Raw genomic sequence first — 13,722 nt, 5'->3', positions numbered from 1 at the left:
GCACTGGGAACGCGCAGGAATGTTTTCAGTGAAAAGGTGAATCTGGCGGGAGCTCTCTCTCTCTCTCTCTCTCTCGAATGACGTCTTTTTCTATGGACGTACGTGATGTACCCGTAGCCACGAAGAGAGCAGGAATAAAGTGATTACGGACGAAAAGCCTTTTTATTCCTGCGCAAACATGAGAGAAGAGAACCAAAACGCAACAAGCAGGTTACACTGCAGACCTGTTTTGAGCATCTCGCCAAGAATAAAGTGCACAGCAGTACTTTACTTTTACATACACAGTAAAAGGAAATCACAAGGTTTGAGGTATACAATAACTAGCAAATATAATTTAGACCTGTATTTTGTGATTATGTATAATGCAGTGTAGAGTAGACCATTTATAATTTTCTTTAAATTACTTTGGTAAGAACTATGCATGTAATTTGCAAGTTTATCTGAAAGGAGCATTGCTTACCGGAATTTGAATTTTATGTTAATACAATAGATTTGTTTCAAAATCATGTCACTTTATTTTGAAGTACGTCACCGGAAACCACGCTTCTGTTTCAAAGCGTGACTGTCATGATGGTTGGCGGGGGCGGGGCAGAGCGGTAAACGAAACGAAGCAGAGCTAGCTGGTCTGAAGACGGTTTCCGGTTCAGAGCTAGCTGGTCTGAAGACGTCTTCCGGTTCAGTGCTAGCTGGTCTGAAGACGGTTTCCGGTTCAGAGCTAGCTGGTCTGAAGACGTCTTCCGGTTCAGTGCTAGCTGGTCTGAAGACGGTTTCCGGTTCAGAGCTAGCTGGTCTGAAGACGTCTTCCGGTTCAGAGCTAGCTGGTCTGAAGACGTCTTCCGGTTCAGAGCTAGCTGGTCTGAAGACGTCTTCCGGTTCAGAGCTAGCTGGTCTGAAGACGTCTTCCGGTTCAGTGCTAGCTGGTCTGAAGACGGTTTCCGGTTCAGAGCTAGCTGGTCTGAAGACGTCTTCCGGTTCAGTGCTAGCTGGTCTGAAGACGGTTTCCGGTTCAGAGCTAGCTGGTCTGAAGACGTCTTCCGGTTCAGTGCTAGCTGGTCTGAAGACGTCTTCCGGTTCAGTGCTAGCTGGTCTGAAGACGGTTTCCGGTTCAGAGCTAGCTGGTCTGAAGACGGTTTCCGGTTCAGAGCTAGCTGGTCTGAGACGGTTTCCGGTTCAGTGCTAGCTGGTCTGAAGACGGTTTCCGGTTCAGTGCTAGCTGGTCTGAAGACGTCTTCCGGTTCAGTGCTAGCTGGTCTGAAGACGTCTTCCGGTTCAGTGCTAGCTGGTCTGAAGACGGTTTCCGGTTCAGTGCTAGCTGGTCTGAAGACGTCTTCCGGTTCAGTGCTAGCTGGTCTGAAGACGTCTTCCGGTTCAGTGCTAGCTGGTCTGAAGACGTCTTCCGGTTCAGTGCTAGCTGGTCTGAAGACGTCTTCCGGTTCAGTGCTAGCTGGTCTGAAGACGTCTTCCGGTTCAGTGCTAGCTGGTCTGAAGACGGTTTCCGGTTCAGTGCTAGCTGGTCTGAAGACGTCTTCCGGTTCAGTGCTAGCTGGTCTGAAGACGTCTTCCGGTTCAGTGCTAGCTGGTCTGAAGACGTCTTCCGGTTCAGTGCTAGCTGGTCTGAAGACGTCTTCCGGTTCAGTGCTAGCTGGTCTGAAGACGTCTTCCGGTTCAGTGCTAGCTGGTCTGAAGACGTCTTCCGGTTCAGTGCTAGCTGGTCTGAAGACGGTTTCCGGTTCAGTGCTAGCTGGTCTGAAGACGTCTTCCGGTTCAGTGCTAGCTGGTCTGAAGACGGTTTCCGGTTCAGTGCTAGCTGGTCTGAAGACGGTTTCCGGTTCAGTGCTAGCTGGTCTGAGACGGTTTCCGGTTCAGAGCTAGCTGGTCTGAAGACGGTTTCCGGTTCAGTGCTAGCTGGTCTGAAGACGTCTTCCGGTTCAGTGCTAGCTGGTCTGACGACGTCTTCCGGTTCAGTGCTAGCTGGTCTGAAGACGGTTTCCGGTTCAGAGCTAGCTGGTCTGAGACGGTTTCCGGTTCAGTGCTAGCTGGTCTGAAGACGGTTTCCGGTTCAGAGCTAGCTGGTCTGAAGACGTCCTCGTCCTCCGGTTTTTACGCACACACAACCTGACAAAATAAATCGCGTTTTTGGAGACAAACTTTCTCCGTCTTCTGAACCGCGTTCCTCCCGTACTATGCCGAGTTTAGCAGCCGTCAGCGCGTCACCGGGTGTCCGGTGTGTCATCCACAGGGGCTCCCTGTGCGGAGGACGAGCTCCGGGGAGGACGGCTGGACGTCTTTCTGCAGGGACGCGGACGCACGCTCGAGGTAACTCGGTCTTTTGATTATGAACTGCGTTTAGTCTACAATCAGCTGCTTGACCTTTATGACGCACCACGTGACGAACGGACTTCCGGCTGCGTGGGAGTCCAAATAAAACCCGAACCGGCTCCTGCTGGAGCTCAATGAAATCAATAAGAAATAAATGCACGTTATATCTGTAAATAAGATCAATATGGTGATACGAGCGAGTCACGGAATTATTAAGTCGACGGCGGGTTCAAATGTAATAAATTATCTTTAAACAAAACGACATTTATCACCTCGTTTAAATAAAAGCCATAAAACCCCATTTTTGTATTTTAAGAATATCTTTGCGTATCGAACTGGTACATGATCTAAATAATGTTGGTCTATTTCTCCAGTTAAGGTACTGAGGTGCCCTGCTGAGACCCAGCCAGTTAGCATGTCCACTACAGAGGACATGCTAACCCAAAGCTGGGTCCCAGGAGGACACGTTCTGTCCCAGGTTACCTGATATTCCAGTCCCCACGGAGCAAACGCCGAACATCAAAGCCTCTTGTCCTCCTGGAGTTATTGGCTGTTTCAACGTCTTTAGACGTGAATGGCACTGAAAGAGTTAAGCCTGTGTGTGTGTGTGGGGGGGGGGGTTTCTTACGGGACACTATAGGGAGTAAACGTACCCGGTAACCCGTCCTCCAGAGGACTGGTGTCCTTTCAGCTCCCCAGAACATCTGTTTGAACCTCTGCGATGCTGGAACACGACGTCTGACCTTGATCTGCTCCGGTTCCAGGCCTGAGTGCGTCCGGCAGAGACGTCCAGCCCAGTCTGAGACGGGACGTCCCAGCGTGTGAGGGCGGGCGGCGTTTCTTTGACACGCACGCCGTGGTGCGGCTCTTTGAAGGACACGGTGAGATTCCTCCGCTGCTGAACGCGGCGCCGCCTCGTCCGGCTGATGCTCGTCTTCTTCTGCTTTTCTCCGGCAGGCTTCACGACTCGACAAGCGGAGACATTGGTGAGGACGCTGCTGCAGATGACAAAGTCCAACATGGACGCCATCGACCGGGACATGGTGACCAAAGTGCAGCAGGTGAGACGCTGACTGGAGGGGGGCCCAGACTGAGACACACGGGACAATAACCACAAGCTCCCGTTGCAGGACAGCGTCCGTCATGTCTGTCTCAAACATGCTGTAGGACAGCGTCCCTCATTTCTGTCTCAAACAGATGCTGCAGGACAGCGTCCCTCATTCCTGTCTCAAACAGATGCTGCAGGACAGCGTCCCTCATTTCTGTCTCAAACAGATGCTGCAAGACAGCGTCCCTCATTTCTGTCTCAAACAGATGCTGCAAGACAGCGTCCCTCATTTCTGTCTCAAACATGCTGTAGGACAGCGTCCCTCATTCCTGTCTCAAACAGATGCTGCAGGACAGCGTCCCTCGTTTCTGTCTCAAACAGATGCTGCAGGACAGCGTCCCTCATTTCTGTCTCAAACAGATGCTGCAGGACAGCGTCCCTCATTTCTGTCTCAAACAGATGCTGCAGGACAGCGTCCCTCATTTCTGTCTCAAACAGATGCTGCAGGACAGCGTCCCTCATTCCTGTCTCAAACAGATGCTGCAGGACAGCGTCCCTCGTTTCTGTCTCAAACAGATGCTGCAGGACAGCGTCCCTCATGTCTGTCTCAAACAGATGCTGCAGGACAGCGTCCCTCATGTCTGTCTCAAACAGATGCTGCAGGACAGCGTCCCTCATGTCTGTCTCTAACAGATGCTGCAGGACAGCGTCCCTCATGTCTGTCTCAAACAGATGCTGCAGGACAGCATCCCTCATGTCTGTCTCAAACAGATGCTGCAGGACAGCGTCCCTCATTTCTGTCTCAAACAGATGCTGCAGGACAGCGTCCCTCATGTCTGTCTCAAACAGATGCTGCAGGACAGCGTCCCTCATGTCTGTCTCAAACAGATGCTGCAGGACAGCGTCCCTCATTTCTGTCTCAAACAGATGCCGCAGGACAGCGTCCCTCATTTCTGTCTCAAACAGATGCCGCAGGACAGCGTCCCTCATTTCTGTCTCAAACAGATGCCGCAGGACAGCGTCCCTCATGTCTGTCTCAAACAGATGCTGCAGGACAGCGTCCCTCATTTCTGTCTCAAACAGATGCTGCAGGACAGCGTCCCTCATTTCTGTCTCAAACAGATGCTGCAGGACAGCGTCCCTCATTTCTGTCTCAAACAGATGCTGCAGGACAGCGTCCCTCATTTCTGTCTCAAACAGATGCTGCAGGACAGCGTCCCTCATTTCTGTCTCAAACAGATGCTGCAGGACAGCGTCCCTCATTTCTGTCTCAAACAGATGCTGCAGGACAGCGTCCCTCATTTCTGTCTCAAACAGATGCTGCAGGACAGCGTCCCTCATTTCTGTCTCAAACAGATGCTGCAGGACAGCGTCCCTCATTTCTGTCTCAAACAGATGCTGCAGGACAGCGTCCCTCATTTCTGTCTCAAACAGATGCTGCAGGACAGCGTCCCTCTTTTGTCTCAAGCAGATGCTGCAGGACAGCGTCCCTCATTTCTGTCTCACACAGATGCTGCAGGACAGCGTCCCTCTTTTCTGTCTCAAACAGATGCTGCAGGACAGCGTCCCTCTTTTCTGTCTCAAACAGATGCTGCAGGACAGCGTCCCTCTTTTCTGTCTCAAACAGATGCTGCAGGACAGCGTCCCTCTTTTCTGTCTCAAACAGATGCTGCAGGACAGCGTCCCTCATTTCTGTCAAACATGCTGCAGGACAGCGTCCGTCATTTCTGTCTCTAACAGATGCTGCAGGACAGCGTCCCTCATTTCTGTCAAACATGCTGCAGGACAGCGTCCCTCATTTCTGTCAAACATGATGCAGGACAGCGTCCCTCATTTCTGTCTCAAACAGATGCTGCAGGACAGCGTCCCTCATTTCTGTCAAACATGCTGCAGGACAGCGTCCCTCATTTCTGTCTCTAACAGATGCTGCAGGACAGCGTCCCTCATTTCTGTCTCAAACAGATACTGCAGGACAGCGTCCCTCATTTCTGTCTCTAACAGGTGCTGCAGGACAGCGTCCCTCATGTCTGTCTCAAACAGATGCTGCAGGACAGCGTCCCTCATGTCTGTCCCTAACAGATGCTGCAGGACAGCGTCCCTCATGTCTGTCTCAAACAGATGCTGCAGGACAGCATCCCTCATGTCTGTCTCAAACAGATGCTGCAGGACAGCGTCCCTCATTTCTGTCTCAAACAGATGCTGCAGGACAGCGTCCCTCATTTCTGTCTCAAACAGATGCTGCAGGACAGCGTCCCTCATTTCTGTCTCAAACAGGTGCTGCAGGACAGCGTCCCTCATGTCTGTCTCAAACAGATGCTGCAGGACAGCGTCCCTCATGTCTGTCCCTAACAGATGCTGCAGGACAGCGTCCCTCATGTCTGTCTCAAACAGATGCTGCAGGACAGCATCCCTCATGTCTGTCTCAAACAGATGCTGCAGGACAGCGTCCCTCATTTCTGTCTCAAACAGATGCTGCAGGACAGCGTCCCTCATTTCTGTCTCAAACAGATGCTGCAGGACAGCGTCCCTCATTTCTGTCTCAAACAGATGCTGCAGGACAGCGTCCCTCATTTCTGTCTCAAACAGATGCTGCAGGACAGCGTCCCTCATTTCTGTCTCAAACAGATGCTGCAGGACAGCGTACCTCTTTTCTGTCTCAAGCAGATGCTGCAGGACAGCGTCCCTCATTTCTGTCTCAAACAGATGCTGCAGGACAGCGTCCCTCTTTTCTGTCTCAAACAGATGCTGCAGGACAGCGTCCCTCATTTCTGTCAAACATGCTGCAGGACAGCGTCCGTCATTTCTGTCTCTAACAGATGCTGCAGGACAGCGTCCCTCATTTCTGTCAAACATGCTGCAGGACAGCGTCCCTCATTTCTGTCTCAAACAGATGCTGCAGGACAGCGTCCCTCATTTCTGTCTCAAACAGATGCTGCAGGACAGCGTCCCTCATGTCTGTCTCAAACAGATGCTGCAGGACAGCGTCCCTCATTTCTGTCAAACATGCTGCAGGACAGCGTCCCTCATTTCTGTCTCAAACAGATGCTGCAGGACAGCGTCCCTCATTTCTGTCAAACATGCTGCAGGACAGCGTCCCTCATTTCTGTCTCAAACAGATGCTGCAGGACAGCGTCCCTCATTTCTGTCTCAAACAGATGCTGCAGGACAGCGTCCCTCATTTCTGTCTCAAACAGATGCTGCAGGACAGCGTCCCTCATTTCTGTCTCAAACAGATGCTGCAGGACAGCGTCCCTCATTTCTGTCTCAAACAGATGCTGCAGGACAGCGTCCGTCATTTCTGTCTCTAACAGATGCTGCAGGACAGCGTCCCTCATTTCTGTCTCAAACAGATGCTGCAGGACAGCGTCCCTCATTTCTGTCTCAGACAGATGCTGCAGGACAGCGTCCCTCATTTCTGTCTCAAACAGATGCTGCAGGACAGCGTCCCTCATTTCTGTCTCAAACAGATGCTGCAGGACAACGTCCCTCATTTCTGTCAAACATGCTGCAGGACAACGTCCCTCATTTCTGTCTCAAACAGATGCTGCAGGACAGCGTCCCTCATGTCTGTCTCAAACAGATGCTGCAGGACAGCGTCCCTCATTTCTGTCTCAAACAGATGCTGCAGGACAGCGTCCCTCATTTCTGTCTCAAACAGATGCTGCAGGACAGCGTCCCTCATTTCTGTCTCAAACAGATGCTGCAGGACAGCGTCCCTCATTTCTGTCTCAAACAGATGCTGCAGGACAGCGTCCCTCATTTCTGTCTCAAACAGATGCTGCAGGACAGCGTCCCTCATTTCTGTCTCAAACAGATGCTGCAGGACAGCGTCCCTCTTTTCTGTCTCAAGCAGATGCTGCAGGACAGCGTCCCTCATTTCTGTCTCAAACAGATGCTGCAGGACAACGTCCCTCATTTCTGTCTCAAACAGATGCTGCAGGACAACGTCCCTCATTTCTGTCAAACATGCTGCAGGACAACGTCCCTCATTTCTGTCTCAAACAGATGCTGCAGGACAGCGTCCCTCATTTCTGTCTCAAACAGATGCTGCAGGACAGCGTCCCTCATTTCTGTCTCAAACAGATGCTGCAGGACAGCGTCCCTCATTTCTGTCTCAAACAGATGCTGCAGGACAGCGTCCCTCATTTCTGTCTCAAACAGATGCTGCAGGACAGCGTCCCTCATTTCTGTCTCAAACAGATGCTGCAGGACAGCGTCCCTCATTTCTGTCTCAAACAGATGCTGCAGGACAGCGTCCCTCATTTCTGTCTCAAACATGCTGCAGGACAGCGTCCCTCATTTCTGTCTCAAACATGCTGCAGGACAGCGTCCCTCATTTCTGTCTCAAACAGATGCTGCAGGACAGCGTCCCTCATTTCTGTCTCAAACAGATGCTGCAGGACAGCGTCCCTCATTTCTGTCTCAAACAGATGCTGCAGGACAGCGTCCCTCATTTCTGTCTCAAACAGATGCTGCAGGACAGCGTCCCTCTTTTCTGTCTCAAGCAGATGCTGCAGGACAGCGTCCCTCATTTCTGTCTCAAACAGATGCTGCAGGACAGCGTCCCTCTTTTCTGTCTCAAACAGATGCTGCAGGACAGCGTCCCTCATTTCTGTCAAACATGCTGCAGGACAGCGTCCGTCATTTCTGTCTCTAACAGATGCTGCAGGACAGCGTCCCTCATTTCTGTCAAACATGCTGCAGGACAGCGTCCCTCATTTCTGTCTCAAACAGATGCTGCAGGACAGCGTCCCTCATTTCTGTCTCAAACAGATGCTGCAGGACAGCGTCCCTCATGTCTGTCTCAAACAGATGCTGCAGGACAGCGTCCCTCATTTCTGTCAAACATGCTGCAGGACAGCGTCCCTCATTTCTGTCTCAAACAGATGCTGCAGGACAGCGTCCCTCATTTCTGTCTCAAACAGATGCTGCAGGACAGCGTCCCTCATTTCTGTCTCAAACAGATGCTGCAGGACAGCGTCCCTCATTTCTGTCTCAAACAGATGCTGCAGGACAGCGTCCCTCATTTCTGTCTCAAACAGATGCTGCAGGACAGCGTCCCTCATTTCTGTCTCAAACAGATGCTGCAGGACAGCGTCCCTCTTTTCTGTCTCAAGCAGATGCTGCAGGACAGCGTCCCTCATTTCTGTCTCAAACAGATGCTGCAGGACAACGTCCCTCATTTCTGTCTCAAACAGATGCTGCAGGACAACGTCCCTCATTTCTGTCAAACATGCTGCAGGACAACGTCCCTCATTTCTGTCTCAAACAGATGCTGCAGGACAGCGTCCCTCATGTCTGTCTCAAACAGATGCTGCAGGACAGCGTCCCTCATTTCTGTCTCAAACAGATGCTGCAGGACAGCGTCCCTCATTTCTGTCTCAAACAGATGCTGCAGGACAGCGTCCCTCATTTCTGTCTCAAACAGATGCTGCAGGACAGCGTCCCTCATTTCTGTCTCAAACAGATGCTGCAGGACAGCGTCCCTCTTTTCTGTCTCAAGCAGATGCTGCAGGACAGCGTCCCTCATTTCTGTCTCAAACAGATGCTGCAGGACAACGTCCCTCATTTCTGTCTCAAACAGATGCTGCAGGACAACGTCCCTCATTTCTGTCAAACATGCTGCAGGACAACGTCCCTCATTTCTGTCTCAAACAGATGCTGCAGGACAGCGTCCCTCATTTCTGTCTCAAACAGATGCTGCAGGACAGCGTCCCTCATTTCTGTCTCAAACAGATGCTGCAGGACAGCGTCCCTCATTTCTGTCTCAAACAGATGCTGCAGGACAGCGTCCCTCATTTCTGTCTCAAACAGATGCTGCAGGACAGCGTCCCTCATTTCTGTCTCAAACATGCTGCAGGACAGCGTCCCTCATTTCTGTCTCAAACATGCTGCAGGACATTGTCCTTTCAGCTTCTGAAAACGAAACTGAAATTAAGTTCTGCAGGCGTGCACGCACATCTTGTGCACGTTCGCCCTCTGTGACATCACAGGGGGCGGGGTTTGTGCCAGACGTTCTGCAGGGTTCACTCTTGGTTTTTAATCTCTTGTCTTGGGCAGGAGATGGCGCTGCAGCGCCTGGTGTCTCATATAGCGGCTGTAAAGAAGGACATGATCATTCTGGAGAAGAGCGAGTTCTGCTCGTTACTGACGGAGAGCGAGGTGAGCGCCGGCGTGGCTCCGCCTCCTCCTCCTCCTCCTCCTCCTCCTCCTCCTCCTCCTCCTCCTCTTCCTCTCACCGATTGCTTTCATGATTTCACCCAGAAACTCAAGATCCAGCTATTGCAGCTCAAAGTCCAGCTGGTTGTAAGTCACTCGCTCACTCACTCACTCGCTCGCTCACTCACTCACTCACTCGCTCACTTGTTCACTCACTCGTTCGCTCACTCACTCACTCGTTCAGTCGCTCACTCACTTGCTCGCTCGCTCACTCACTCACTCACTCACTTGCTCACTCACTCACTCACTCACTCGCTCGCTCGCTCACTCGCTCAGTCGCTCACTCACTTGCTCGCTCGCTCGCTCGCTCACTCACTCACTCGCTCACTCACTCACTCGTTCACTCACTCACTCGTTCACTCACTCGCTCACTCACTCACTCGTTCACTCACTCACTCGTTCACTCACTCGCTCGCTCACTCACTCACTCGTTCACTCACTCACTCGTTCACTCACTCGTTCACTCAGCCGCTCACTCACTCGTTCGCTCACTCGTTCACTCGCTCGCTCACTCGTTCACTCGTTCACTCACTCGTTCACTCACTCGCTCACTCAGTCGCTCATTCACTCGTTCACTCGTTCACTCACTCGTTCACTCAGTCGCTCACTCACTCGTTCACTCGTTCACTCACTCGTTCACTCAGTCGCTCACTCACTTGCTCAGTTGCTCACTCGTTCACTCACTCGTTCACTCACTCGTTCACTCACTCAAGCATGCATCTATGAACCAGTGGTTTTGTTGTGACTTCCCATCATGCATCTCTCCTGCAGGACGTCATGGGCAAAGTGCGCTCAGACGCCATCTTGGACATGCATCTGGAGAAGAGCCGCGTGAAAGAGCTGGTGCGTACCCCCCCCCCCCCCCCCCTAACTGGACCAGCACCAGAAGCTGAACAGATGGTTCTGGTGCCTTTAGACAGTGAATCAGAGCTTATTTTATTTTTAACTGATTCTTAATGTTAAATGTAACATTTGTTCCTGACCTCATTCTGGATCAGAACCAGAAGACGTTCCATGATGGTTCATACCGGACCCCTCTAAGAACTACGGTAGTAGGGTACCTTTATGAAATGCTGAATAAGCGTCGCTGCGTACATGTACAGGATGAAAGGAATCATCAAACATCTTGAGACTCTCTCAAACGGGTCAGACTGTTTCATCTCGTTTCATCTCGTTTCATCTCGTTTCATCTCGTTTCATCTCGTTTCATGTTCAGAAAGCAGAACACGAGAAGAAACTTCTAGAAACAAGAACTGGAATCATGGAAATGGTTTGTATATTTGCATGTGTTGAATTCATATGAACGCAGTAGAGGGTATTAGTAGTAGTATTTTATAAACGAATGATATGTATTCAATTCAATGCAGTTTTATTTATATAGCAGCAGATCACAACAGGAAGTCGTCTCAAGGCTTTAGAGGAGTAGCAGGGACAGACAGAACCCAACTTGACCCACAAGAGCAAGAACTCTGGAGACGGAGACAAGGAAGAACTTCCCTTTAACAGGCAGAAACCTCAGACAGAGCCCGAGACTCAGTGGGTGGCCATCTGTTTGGACTGGTTGGGTTGAAAAAGAGAGAGAGAGAGAGAGAGAGAGAGAAAAATCTCCGATTTGACAGCCACAGGTTCTACAGCGCCACGGAAAGAAGGACCAGAAGGACCAGAAGGACCAGAAGGACCAGAAGGACCAGAAGGACTAGAGGGACCAGAAGGACTAGAGGGACAAAGAGGGACAGCGTAGCCGTCGGCCCCTTCTCACTGCAGCTGTACTCAGAACCCGTTAAAGCCGGGGGTAGAATCGCAGTTGAAAAGTGGCAGATGTGCACGTGGCAGACGTGCACGTGGCAGACGTGCACGTGGCAGACGTGCACGTGTTGACCACCACAACTAGCTGCCAACGTTTCCTTTCACGGCTTCGTTTTCCATTTGGCCCCAGTATTTCCAGAATCCCTGCTCTATATTTGATTTTCCCGTATTTACAGATTTCCCTGTACTAACTTCCACAGTACGCCGTACTGCTCAAAAATCCGATCTTCCAGTACGAGAATACGGCGAGACCGTATTAGTTGACAGGTATGGGAAAGAGAGGAATGAACGACGTATTCTAAAATGTGGATAGACAGACGGAGAGGGAGGAGCTCGTTATTCCCGACGTCCCTGAATGCTGCTCCGAGTTCAGAAGCACAGCAATGAGGTATTAGTCATGTCCTTTGAACTTTAAGTCAGACTTCTCTTACTCTAATTGTTTAGACTGCAGAGCAAGATCGACATCTAAGCCAGGCCAACATGAAAATAGACACTGAAGTGGCCGGTTTGAAAACCATGTTAGAGTCTCATAAGCTGGATGCCATAAAATACCTGGCAGGTAGGAGATGCCGCTGGAGCGATGGAAACCGGACATTCGGGAAAACAAAGTCAATAATAACTCGTTTGTGGAGCTGCTGCATGTTTTCCTTTCCTCCGACAGGCTCGGTGTTCACCTGCCTGACGGTGGTCTTGGGCTTCTATCGGATCTGGATGTAAGCAGGTCTGAAACAGGTTTTCAGAGACACTTGAACTTTGCATCCTGCGCAGCAGAGACTAAATCCCTTCCAAAGTTTCAGTTATTTGTGCTGTCTTAATGTATTTAAGGAGAGATTCTGCAAACAGAGGACTGAAGAAGAAGGACTGGAAAACCGTAAAATAAAGACAAGCTGATGTTTCGGCAAACCGGTTCGAGCTGCCATTGTGTTTCTTGGTATGGTATTTAGGGCTGCTACGGATAACCTGGACTAGTACACGGACACGGTGACCTCATGGATCAGCTACAATGAGGAGCGCATTGTACCAACGCGCACCAGGGTGAGCTACGCTAACGACAAGCCCTGGTTCACGCCGAAGCTCAGCCAGATCAGACGTGAGAAAGAGGAGCGGAGACAGAGACAGCTACAAGGAGGTGAAGTACAGGTTTAGCAGGGAGCTGAAGAACGCTAAATCAGTATATTCACGCAGACTCCAGCAGCAGTTCTCTGCCAATGACCCTGCAGCAGTTTGGAGGGGGGGGGGGCATTACCAAGGACAAGCCCAAAGCCCCCCGAGCTCTGAACGACCTGCCGCTTGCTCAGCGCTTAAACATGCACTACTGCCGCTTTGACCAACCAGCCCCCCACACCCCTCCAGTCACCCCCTCCTCCACCCACAACATCGAGGGGAAACCACCAAATGCCTCCATAGACTCTCCCCCCACCCCCACTGTCCTCTGCATCCAGGAGCAGGATGTGCACAGACAGTTCACAAAGCTGAACCCCCGTAAAGCTGCGGGGCCGGACAATGTTCCCCCCCACCCTGAAACATTGTGCCAGTGAGCTGACTCCTGTCTTCACAGACATCTTTAACACCTCCCTGGAGTCCTGTCGTGTTCCAGCCTGCTTCAAGTCCTCCACCATTGTTCCTGTCCCCAAGAAGCCAAGGATCACAGGACTTAATGACTACAGACCGATAGCGCTGACATCTGTAGTCAGGAAGTCTTTTGAGCGCCTGGTTCTCCACCACCTGAAGACCCTCACCGCCCCCCTCCTGGACCCGCTGCAGTTCCCCTACCGAGCCAACAGGTCTGTAGACGACGCAGTCAATCTGGCCCTCCACTTCATCCTGCAGCATCTGGACTCCCCAGGAACCTACGCCAGGATCCTGTTTGTGGACTTCAGCTCTGCGTTCAACACCATCCTCCCGGGACTGCTCCAGGACAAGCTGCTCCAGCTCGACGTGCCCGACTCCCTCTGCTGGTGGATCACCGACTTCCTGACGGAGCGGAGGCAGCATCTGCGGCTGGGGTCTACGGTCTCGGACACCCTGACTATCAGCCCCGGATCCCCCCAGGGCTGTGTACTTTCCCCCTGGCTCTTCTCCCTGTACACCAACTGCTGCACCTCCAGCCATCAGTCCGTCAAACTGATTGAGTTTGCAGATGACACCACCCTCATCGGGCTCATCTCGGACGGTGATGAGTCGGCCTACAGGAGGGAGGTGGACCGGCTGGTGTCCTGGTGTAGCAGCAACAACCTGGAGCTGAACAGCCAGAAAACAGTGGAGATGATTGTGGACTTCAGGAAAGTCACAGCCCCACCGTCCCCCCTCGCCCTCACAGACTCCCCTAC

General features: G+C 51.6%; 1 protein-coding gene across 2 annotated transcripts; it reads left to right on the top strand.

Moving 5' to 3' along the window:
- Positions 1-2,074: 2,074 nt before the first annotated feature.
- mcur1 (mitochondrial calcium uniporter regulator 1) lies at positions 2,075-12,293 on the top strand. 2 transcript variants are annotated; one of them, XM_068748055.1, is made up of 9 exons: positions 2,075-2,316; positions 3,084-3,200; positions 3,277-3,380; positions 9,428-9,529; positions 9,632-9,673; positions 10,358-10,429; positions 10,803-10,856; positions 11,837-11,951; positions 12,054-12,293. In XM_068748055.1, exons 1-9 carry the CDS (start codon positions 2,184-2,186, stop codon positions 12,107-12,109), a joined length of 795 nt encoding a protein of 264 aa, XP_068604156.1. In that variant the 5' UTR covers positions 2,075-2,183; the 3' UTR covers positions 12,110-12,293. The 2 variants fall into 2 exon arrangements, with proteins under 2 accessions (XP_068604156.1, XP_068604157.1); XM_068748056.1 differs by lacking the exon at positions 11,837-11,951.
- The last annotated feature ends 1,429 nt before the right edge of the window (positions 12,294-13,722 follow it).

This window comes from Brachionichthys hirsutus, chromosome 14, assembly GCF_040956055.1.
Source record: "Brachionichthys hirsutus isolate HB-005 chromosome 14, CSIRO-AGI_Bhir_v1, whole genome shotgun sequence".
Lineage (NCBI taxonomy): Eukaryota > Metazoa > Chordata > Actinopteri > Lophiiformes > Brachionichthyidae > Brachionichthys > Brachionichthys hirsutus.
The sequence above is the reverse complement of the archived record's forward strand: the minus strand, read 5'-3'. Positions and strand labels throughout refer to the sequence as shown.